The sequence below is a fragment of the Carya illinoinensis genome, chromosome 14, assembly GCF_018687715.1.
Source record: "Carya illinoinensis cultivar Pawnee chromosome 14, C.illinoinensisPawnee_v1, whole genome shotgun sequence".
NCBI lineage: Eukaryota > Viridiplantae > Streptophyta > Magnoliopsida > Fagales > Juglandaceae > Carya > Carya illinoinensis.
Window position 1 is genome coordinate 3,536,642 of NC_056765.1, and position 11,318 is coordinate 3,547,959.

Sequence of the window (11,318 nt, forward strand, 5' to 3'; positions counted from 1 at the left end):
ATATATATATATATATATTTATATCAAATGGATTGTATATATGATTTCTCTTTATTTATTTATTTTTTTAAGACATGATTTCTCTTTATTTTATACTTAGATCTGTGCCTCCAAGCAATCTCCTGTCATATTTAGCATGGAATAATGATAAGGTTACAATCCACTTACTACTCATCTACTGCTATTTTTATATTTAATTTTTTTTAATTTTTAATTTTATTTAATGATTAAGAAAGTGAATATTAGTAAAGTTATATATTTTTTTAATTTTTTTTAATGATTAAAAATGTTAAAAAAATACTTAAAAGAAAATAATAAAAAAATAAAAAAAACTTAAAATGAACTAAAATAATAGATGAATAGTAATATCGTAATAAACCTCTCACCACCCTTTAGCATGAGTACGTATGAATATGATGATTTCATTCTGTCTTCTAAAAAATTAGGGAAAAAAAAAAAATTTAACTGGATCGCATCGTCAAATTCACAGGAACAGGATTCTTTTCTTTTTATCTGTAATTTTTTTCCCTTTTTTTGGGCAAGAAAAAAATGATTGATTGATGCATATATGGAATAATGGAGCCGAATCTTGACACGTTGATGTCGAATGCTAAGACATTTCGGTTCCGGATACAGCTTCGTACCTTCAAGAAAACTCAAAACCCCTCATTTTTACTTGCTCTGTTTTCACCGCCACCTCCAAATCAACCCCACATTCTAATCCAAAACCGATTTTGACCTGACAAGAAAATGGCTGAAAACACCCAAATCGCAAGCAGTAAAGAAGACCCAAAAGCACCCAAAAACCTGTTCTCGCTGTTCCCCAAGTTTAAGCTCGAACTCCCTTTTCTGAAGCCGGGACCTAAACCGGAGGTTCGTGTTGTAGAGGAAGTGAAAGGAGAAATAGTGACTGGTGGTGATGAAGGATCAGAAACTACGAATCAGAAACCGGACGTGGTGAGGTTTTCAGAGAGAAGAGCATTGGTCCCAGCCCCTTTGGTTACAGAGGCGGAAGAGTCTTCTGCGAAGACTTCCAACCCTGTCATTCTCTGGCAGGTCTGTATGCACTTCAAATTTCTCCTTGTTCTTTGTGTTTTGTTGCTTTGAATGTTACGGCTTCGAGATTGTTTCTTTTTTGACCATTGGATGCTGTTATTTTGCTCGGTTGAGTAACATTTTAAGACTGGGGTTGGAAAAAGTTTGCGTGATATTTATGATTTTACGCTTTGCTTGTTCTGAGAGAGGACCTTCCTTAATGTTGTTTTGCCTCCTCTGTTTGAGTGCAAGAGTTTTTACGGAAAATTCTTCCTCCTAAAAATAAATTTTACGTGTAAATTCCAAAAAATCGAGAGGCCCTTATAATGGCAAATACTGATTTTTCACGAAAGGTGTTCGAAAGTCCACTTTCACTCTCAAAAGGAGGAACTTAATGGTGAAGTTGTCCATTGAACATGTCTGTAAAAACTATAGAAACGGGGAAAGTGGGATAGGATAAGATGAGTAAAAAAGGTTTTTCACAGTAATAGAATACTATGGGAAGGAGAAGTTGCAGAAAGTAACGAAGGCATAAGTAAATCAATCACGAGTATTGGAAACTCTTGATGATTAGGGGAGAGTGGGACCAAATGTTGTTAGTAGTTGATTATTTTGTGAAGATAGTGGAACATGGAAAGCATCAGCAAAGTGCAGGATTTTCATTTTTGAGAAAGAGGAATAGCAGATACTGTTAGTTGATTATTCCGTCTTGTAAGAAACCATGAGGACTTGGAACATGAACTTGTGTTTTATTTGGTTAATGAGGATTGGACGAGTTTGAATTTTCACGAGAAGGTTGGACATTGATTTTTTATTCTGAGTACGGTTGGCTACATCACTTGATTGTTAATCTATGCCCTGTTCACTTCAGGCTTATTCTGAGCACACAATGAGTTTGTTTTACCCTTGTCGAAGCAGAGTTATCTTGATCAGATAAATATTCTGGTGTGTTTTCTGAAATCTAGTATCTTCAATTGGAGTCGAAACTCTTAAAATGCTGTTATTGCTGCTGGGGACAGCATAACATGTAGGTGTGGGTTGGGAGTATACCCGGAGTTCTCAGAGAAAGTTATATTTAGTTGGTTTCGAGGTGGTCCAGTACATTTTTGCAACAACTGCCAAATTTCTTGTTGAATGGTCACTGTAATGCTCTAGTAAAGGAGATCATGGATATGCCCTTTTTTTCTTTTGCTAATGCATGTTCCATTTTCATACTAAACAGCTCTACAGCTGATACTTTTAAAACATAGAAATGGTTGGAGGATTGTCTGGAGTTGTGATAAGTCACCTGTCTGTCCGTCCGTCCGTCTGTCTGTCTCTCTCTCTCTCTCTCTCTCTCTCACACACACCCACCCACCCACATGTATAAGTGTGCATTTTTTTTTTTTTTTTGTGATATCAAATTCTCCTCTTTTCTGATTATCTTTTCTTTTATTTAATTGGTTAACATGAAGATCAAAGGGGATGCATGTGCACTAATCTGGCCTTCTTAGAGACAGTCCTTTCCTTCTGACAACTCTAATGAGCCTACCACCGTGTGGAAAAATTTATTGTAGCCTTCTGCACCATAGCCGTGGCTACTCTGCCATGCAATGCCTTTAGTGACTTTGCCAGTGATGCTACCCTTAAACACCATCAGCCTTTACTATGACACTTCTCATTATAACTCTCCCATTCACTCTTGCATTTGTTTTCTTGATGTGCTACTTTTTTCCACCATTTTTAGTGTTCTTGGCCCTACCATGAAGTGTCGATGATACTTCATGCAGTTGCCTTTCTGTCATTCATTCTTGCTCTTAACGGGTTCTATTTGTCTGATTATCACAAACATTGAGGATATATTGTAACGTGGAATTTGTTCTATTAATGGGTTCCAGATTTGAGATGCATGCCATTTGAATATTTGTGAAATTTAGTTTAACTACAAGAATATTTGAGAAAAGGGGAAAAATAGTTAAAAAGGGCAGGAACTGGGTTGGGTAAACTCAAAGCATTATTTAAGTCCTATGTACAATCACTCTGATCTTTAATAATGGTGATAATGCATTTGTTCACCTTCTTTATTATCTCTTTATTCAGAGCCAACTGTCAGCTTTTGTTTGGTAGTTTATTATGTTGTTGGTCTCCTTATTTCAAAGGCATTAACTGCACAGTTTTACCCTAGCTAGTTTTAGCTGATTTTTGGCACTGTAAATAAATTACCTAAGTTGGGCGTATATAATTTATTGCATTTTGTATCGCTCTTTTGGCGTAAACTGAGGCCATAAACAAAGGGAAGATTGTAAATTTATTTTTTCAACCAACTGAGGTTGTAATTCTCCTCCTCCTACTCATGCTTCTTTTTAAATATTTTTATAGTAATAAACATACTCCGGCTACATACAGGTTTATGCTCTTGGAGGGTTCCTTGTATTGAGGTGGATATGGGCAAGATGGCAAGAGAGGAGGGGCAAGAAGGGGTCTTCTGAGAGTGATAATGAGGAATCTTCAGATGTTGAATAGGTTTATCATTTGCTTAAATCTCAATGTATGAAGAATACTAGAAAATAAATGCTAATACATGGTTTCTTTTCATTTATGAATGTGAAAACTAGTTGGGTCACTGAACTAGCAAACAATTGTTTTCAACTCATAGGGTTTCATGTTTACCAATTGCCTTACATGTTTATTTCTCAATTCGTGAACTTGTTTTATGAATTTATTTCATTTTCCAATCAATGTTCCTAGCAATATCCTCATCATGCTGGTATCCGGTAAAAATAGAGTTACAAAATTGTGAATGTGTTCATAATTGTGGAGTTAATATGGTGTCACAGAGGAGGTGTGTCAGGAAGAAATTTGTGTGCAGATGTGCGGAGGATGGCTGCAATTTTTAATAAAATTCAATGACAATGTTCATCAGAAATTGTTATAAACTCTCAGTTATGTCAAAGATTTTTTATCTTGAGAAAGTTGATATTGTATTTTTCAGTTACATGGTTGAAATGTTAGGGCAATGTTGCCTGACCATTTATAATGATGGCCACTGAATTGTCATTTACTCTCACCATGCATTGTTGCTTAAAAAAAAAAAAAAACTCGAAACCAAAGGGTTTTATGCATGATGGCCTCTTGAATGTGTCAGTTGGCAGATGCATGCAGCTGTTTTAGGATGCATGCCTCATCCAATCCTCTTACCTAATAATATATTAAAACCCAAAATATTTCTGGTCACTTTGTGGCTTTATAATCCAGCGAAGAGAGAGCTCAAAGCTCTAAATGAGGCAACAGCTCGCTTTTCATTCTAAATCATAATAAGCATTATCTTCTCTTCTTCTTCCCATTTTTTTTTTTTGGGAATGTCGGGACCTCTCCAAGGCCGGGCTCTTTGAATTCACTCTTGTAAACTAAATCTCGGTTCCATGCACTACATTCTGATCAGTACAAAATTACAAGTGTACAATATCGTAATTTTATAGTAAAGTGATAAAAAAAATATCTTCCTCAAGGATTGGTAACTTACTTTTGACAAATATCGAAATTATACCAATCTTGATTTTATTTAGAGAAGTCATTTAGATTTTTGTAATTACAATTTAAAATAAAATCAATTAAAAAAAAATAGGCACAAAAAAATAAAAATTGTAACAGCCCGCTAGAAATTCAATTGTGAAATTTCTATTAACTTTAGGAATTTCGTGAAAAACCCATAAGTTTTCACGAATCCATTAATCGTATAAGTTTTTGTCTAACTACATAGTTAGTGTTATTATTTACTATGGTATCAGAAGTGTATTTTTGATTATTGGAGATAGTTAGAAGTGTCAAAATGTATTATGATTTGTGCCATTAGACTCGGAGGGTTATTTAAAGTCTTATGGCGCAATAACATTTTTTCATATTTTCGGACCCTGTTCAAAACTGTAGATATTTTTGGATAAAAAGAAATATCTTGAGGTAATTTTCGTGAATTTTATTGGGTAAAAATATTTTGAGTTGATTTTTATAGATATTATTAGATAAGAATATCTTAAGTTGATTTTTGTAGATATTATTGGATAGAATATTATGAGATAATCTTTTATAGATATTTTGGGTAGGAGAAAACCACACTCAACTCTCAACTCCAGCCTTATCACCTCCCTTATCTCGTCCATAAATGTGTCCAGCCAGCACCCATGAACTTATCTTCAATTACTCCTTCTAATAAAAGATTATCAAACACTCTCTCTCGGACAGATTTTAGGAGATCTTTTGCACGCCCATTTCGAAGCTGTTGTAAGTGTTTTATCATAAAGTCTCCTTCATATAAGTTGTTCCTTTTTGAGTCTAGTTTACATGGATATCTTATTTGCCCCATTTGAAGATCATTTGGTCAGTCAAATATTGTGTAAACTATAGAAAGGTCATTCTGGGAGATAAACTGGAGAATATGTTATAGTTTGGAGTTTTTGACCAAGCTAATGGTTAGATATTGATCCGAAATTTTTATGGAGTATTGTTAACATATATATGTGACTATTGGTTGAAGATTTTTGCATGATTAAAGGTTTTGATGAAAGATGTTCTTAGATTTAGAAACTTAGAAACTGGAAGAGGAAAAACAGTTTCTGTTTTGAGAAAGTTTAACTCTTTGGTGGTCTAAACCTATTCTAATGACTTTGATAATTTTATTGGAGGATCCTAAACATCTTATATACATGTTATATTATTATTTTGAAGATATTTGATGTTAGTTTCAAAGATATAAAATTTTATGCAAAGAGATATTCAGATAAGCCAAAGTGTGGATATTCTTGGCTAAATTTATGTTTTGGTTAATTTCTAACCATGTGATCTTGAATTAGAAGCTTGTATATGTTTTAGGACATCTTTTTAAACCATGTAATGGTTTGGTTTGAAGATCATATATTTATAAGTCATAGATCAAGAGATTTATCAAAACTAGTTGAGGAAAAAGTTCCTGTTTTTGGACTAAGTGTAAAACCAAAAACTCCAAATGTTATTTTGTGATTTTGGTGACTTTAGTTTGATGATTTAAAGCATGGTTGATGTTAGGATGATATTATGAATATGTTAGAAGTAAGATTTGATTTTTGAAATTCTTGGAGATGTTTTGATTTAAGGTCAAAACTTGTGATTCAAGTGCTTGGATCTTTTTACAAAAAAAAGTTTGGTGTTGATTATTAGATTTTTCTAAATGGATGTTTTAAGTATGGTTTTGAACTTAGGATTGGAAGATGTTTGTTGCAAAATTTTGGTTTAAGCATGAGTTTTGAAGTTGGAAGGAATTGCAACAAAAATAAAGGGAAATGGCCTATGGATGTTTCGACCATAGTGTGTTCTTCATGGTTGTGTTTTGTTTTAAATTTTTATGAGTTGATATTTAAGTTTATGACAAAATTTACATGAGGAATGTAAATTTTGGAAACTTTTGAAGTTAGTATGCAAAATCCTTAAGTTATGGGTAAAACGGTCAATTTCTCACATGTAGAGAGTAAAATGAAAATTTTACTCTTTAAGTTAGTATTTTCCATATTTCAAATTATTAGTGATTTAGTTCTAATTTTTAGAATCACTAATTACAGTTCCTCGTGATCGCACTTGAAGTTTTATAAGAAACGCGGAGATCGAGGTAAGTTAGCTTTTAACTTACTAGCAGTCTACTGTGTATGTGTGCTAAGTAAAAGAATTACAGTGTATGTATGTATGTTATCATATATGTCATGCCATGCCAAGTTATCATGTAATTGTCTATTATACAGAATTTATTCTGTCATCAATTTTTATCTGTTACACAATATATTCTGTCATGTATTACTATACATTACAAATATGTTATGTTAAATATGTTGTCTGTTATATGTTATGCCATGTTACGAAATGTTACTATCTCAAGTTGGTTATGTATTTAACTACAATTGTGATGCGTAAAATACATGGGGCCACAACAACTGTGGAGTATGTATTTTTCATGTTAAGTCAAGTTTATGTAGAATACATGGGGCCACAACAACTGTGGAGTATGTATTTAACTGCATAGTGATGTGTAGAATACATGGGGCCACAACAACTGTGGAGTATATATTTACACATAGAATACATGGGGCCACAACAACTATGGAGTATGTATTTTTAATGTTAAGTCAAGTTTGTGTAGAATACATGGGGCCACAACAACTGTTGAGTATGTATTTACACGTAGAATACATGGGGCCACAACAACTGTGGAGTATGTATTTTTCATGTTAAATTCAAGTTTCAGAGCAAGTTCATGCTAAGTCAAGTTTCAGATCAAGTTCATGTCAAGTCAAGTTCAGTTTATGATTCAATTTAAGCTATGTCAATTATGCTATGTTGTACGCTAAGTTATGCTTTAATTACTTATGAATTTGATTATGCATTTATGCTTTTACTGTCATACATGCATCATTAGTCTGTATGGAAGTTTTTTGTTAACTTGCTGAGATTTGTAATCAAATCTCACTGTGGTAGTCCCAACTACCATTCCCCCCGAATGGTAGATCTTGTTACAGGACCTGAAGGAGGATCAGGAGCTGACCAACTAGACACAGTCGACTGAACTACGGTGCGTCGTTAATGTTAATATAGTAGTTAAATTACTACTTGTACGATGGAGTTACATCTCCAGTACTTTTGGATCATAACTATTTTGGAATAGTGCTGTGATCTTAGTTATTCAATGGATCTTTATGTATGAAGTATGTTTTAAGTATTGGGATATTTTCAGTTTGGTGCATAGTATTGCTAAAAAAAAAAAAAAATTATCCGCTGCGAATATTGCATAATGTTAGATGCATGTTAGGATTATTGCATCTTATATGTCATGAACGGGGGCAGGTAACCTTGTGTTACATGTCTTGACGCTTCAAATGTCCGTCCGATCCCAAACGGAATTTGGGGGCGTCACAAAAATGATGTTCGAAGATCAAATTAATGGAAAATAAAACTTCTAGGAAATCGATTTCACCTAATTTCTCACTATACTTTATTCATCTAACTAATTGAATTTAATTCTTTTTGTTTATTAACAAATCTCTAATTCATCCAAAAGCCTCTTTCTCTTTCGATAGTCAATTGAAATTATTCTTGTTCATCATTTTACACAAGAGTATGCAAATTATTAAAACAAGAAAGTAATAAGACTAATGATTTAAATACTACATAGGTTCATATAAGTCTTTCAATTTCTATATTTACCTATGTTGAAATATTCAATATCTATCCTATAATTCCCTCTTTCGATAGCAAATCATAAGATTAAAATCATCTAATTAATGACCAGTTAATTAGAAGTAATAAACTCAGAATAAATTAGATAAAAAAAAGAAAAAATTGCTTTAAACTAATATAAAAAATCAAGTATAGTTCGGAACTAAATTACGTCATTTTTTTACTATAAATAAAATTTAGATTATGCTAAAGATTAAATTCAACATAAACCAATTTATCATAATTTTTTTTAGAATAATAAAAAGAAAATTCACACTAAAAAATGCTCGTATTGCAGTCTACAATCTCCTCCTTCGAGCCGTAGCTTCCTCCGGAAAAAAAAATTTCAGAACTCTTCTCCGTGCGTGCGTCCTCCAAGAGCCAATCCGAAAAAAAAAAAAAATTATTTTCCAAATACTGCCGTCCGTTTGTTGCGTCCTCCCAGCTTCTGCATTTTTTTTTTCTAAGCTTCCAGCTGTTTATTTCTAGAAAAATAGTATTTGTAGTCGTAGTTGTGTAAATAATATGTAGTCATTTTAAAAAAAATGAATTAATATAGAATTTACATAAAAAAAGACTAACTTTTTAATCATAGACTCTACTCTTTTACAAAATAATTATATAATATTTATATTTTCACGATTGTATATAATATTACTCTTATTTCTATCCAAGTCAAATTGTCAAAGACAATAACTCTCCGTATTTTGTGCCCCAAGAAAACCATTTCTCCATCTTTCACCCATTGACCAAGTTACAACCAATAGACTTTTAATTTGGAAGTAATAATTACGATGGGTCTAACGTTAGATTCATAGATAGGTAGAAATCTAAGCCTCCCTCATCCTTTTCTCTTTTTGAATTTGATACTTTCTTTTATTTTTTTTTTAACCCTTTCTCAAGTGGTGGTAGACGCCAATAATATATATAAATAAAAAAATATAATTATATACTAATTTATGTATTAATATGATATAATTGATTAAAAAATATATTTTATTAAAAACAGTATTAATTTAAATTTTAAGTATGAATGAATCAGTATTGATACACAGATTAGTACATAACTGTGTTTGTATATAGCAAAACTCTATATAAATCATCTCTATATCTACTTCTCTTCTTTTTAAATTTACAAATCTTCTTCTATCTTTAACTTCTTCAAAAATTTAACTTAATTTTTATTTTCAAATAGCACTTATGATCAATTCTTATATTCAAATAAATCTTCATTTAAATCTAAGTTTTTAGATAATAAACTTCTAAAATTTAGATCTTTATTTTTCTTCAAATCTGAAATAAAATTTAAATAACAACAATGAAGTCTAAAATTAACACAAATAAATAAAATTAAAATAAATTTTAAAGTTAAAGATGGTAAAATATATTAAATTATGCAAGTCATCACATTCACAAAAGTTTTCTTATACAAAACTGATTAAATCGATGGTTTTTTATAGGAAATATGGCTTGAAATGATTGTTTGTATCTATGAGGTATTGAATATTGGATCTTAAAGGGCGTGATACACAAGTTCAAGACCTTCACCACTTGGATCAACCACATGGGATTATAAGCATAATCTATGGCCTTCATCTTCCTTAATATTTACTCATTCGATTAAAAATTGAAATCATTGTGAATATGTAAACGATTTTTCTGTTTTTTGACAACAATAAAATACAAAATTTAGCCTAAATTAATCTTTAAGAGAAGTATAGAAAAGGATTTATAATTAAATTTCAAAACGGAACCGCCACATGTTTGAGGGAATCCGTTACGTAATTTCACACCGTCACCACCCAAACTGCAACATCGTTTCCCACTGCACAAATCCTAAACATGGGTTCCGACGACAATGACTTCCCTCTGATTGACTCCACCTCTTCCTCCCACCCCCACCACCACGCTCATACGCGCCAAACCCCAACCGACCAAACCTTCATCAACGACAGCAACATCAACCGCCACGACGACGACTACTACCCCCACCACTAAGCCCCCTTTGAAGACGAAGATAAATCTAACTTGAATAAATCCGTACTAGGAGCCCTGACCCCCGCTAAACGAACCATGCCTTACTACCACAAGAACCTTAGATCTGATCCCGTTTTCAACAACAAGATGTTGAAAGCCACCCAAGTGGCCTGCTGCACCGAACGCACATGCACCGTTCGGTGCTTTGTTTTTATTAGGCGCCTCCCATATTTTCAGCAGCAAATTGCTGCACCGAAACTGATCAGCAAATTTTTGAAGAGAACTTTTCCTATAAATAGGAGAGTTCTAATCTGCAGAGAATGCAGTGGGTGAAGAGAGAAAGAGGGACGTGAGAGAGAAATAGAATTTTGTAGAGTGTTTTGTAAATTTCGTACAAATTCTATAAAAAAGACTCCAGTGGACGTAAGCAATTTGTTGAACCACTTTAAAATTATTTTGTGTGATTTTTTGACAGGCTGGAGGCGCAATAATTGGTATCAGAGCTCTAGTTCGAGTTGTCTGAAAATTCAAGTTACTCAAAATCAATTTTTGACAACTCCAGGGTGTTCCTCACGTCGAGACGAATCCGTTGCCACAAACGAAATTGAAAACGGAGGTCGGAGGAGCCCACACGCGCCCTTAGAAGATTGGCGTGTGCATCTGCTGCAACTCATGCGCCCCACGAGCTCCAGAGGAAGAAGATGCATGACGGACATGCGCCCACGCGCCCTACACTGCTTCAGCTCGTGATTGACACGCGCTCCCCACGCACACACAGCTACTGCAGCGCGTGTTGTCCACACGCCCCCAGACGCCCTACCCGGCGCGTACATCCCACGCGCCAGACAAATCAGAACCGTCCGTTTTCCAGATCCATTTTGGTGATCTAAGCCATCTGGAGTCCGATTTCAACGATCAAATAGTGCTTTCCAACTATTTGGATCATTCCAGACTCATCCGTACGGTTAGAATTTTGAAATTTTGAGTGTAAAATTTCTAAATTCAAATGGAAAGATCTGGAAGAGATAGGAGCTCTGAAAATGCCAGTAGCTCCGGGCGTCGATCCACTGTGTCAAATGACAAGTTTGAAGTTG

At 33.6% G+C, this 11,318-nt stretch overlaps 1 protein-coding gene across 1 annotated transcript; it reads left to right on the top strand.

Annotated features, from left to right (window-relative positions):
• Positions 1-523: 523 nt before the first annotated feature.
• On the top strand, positions 524-3,711 carry LOC122293275. Its single transcript, XM_043101798.1, has 2 exons — positions 524-1,056; positions 3,421-3,711. The coding sequence occupies exons 1-2, from the start codon at positions 751-753 to the stop codon at positions 3,535-3,537; spliced, it is 423 nt and encodes a 140-aa protein (XP_042957732.1). The 5' UTR covers positions 524-750; the 3' UTR covers positions 3,538-3,711.
• Positions 3,712-11,318: the final 7,607 nt, after the last annotated feature.

Bases quoted from the DNA above. Each gene is read 5' to 3' on its own strand.
- LOC122293275 (XM_043101798.1), top strand. From the start codon at position 751: ATGGCTGAAAACACCCAAATCGCAAGCAGTAAAGAAGACCCAAAAGCA. The intron at 1,057-3,420 runs GTCTGTATGCAC...GGCTACATACAG, and splicing joins ACCCTGTCATTCTCTGGCAG to GTTTATGCTCTTGGAGGGTT.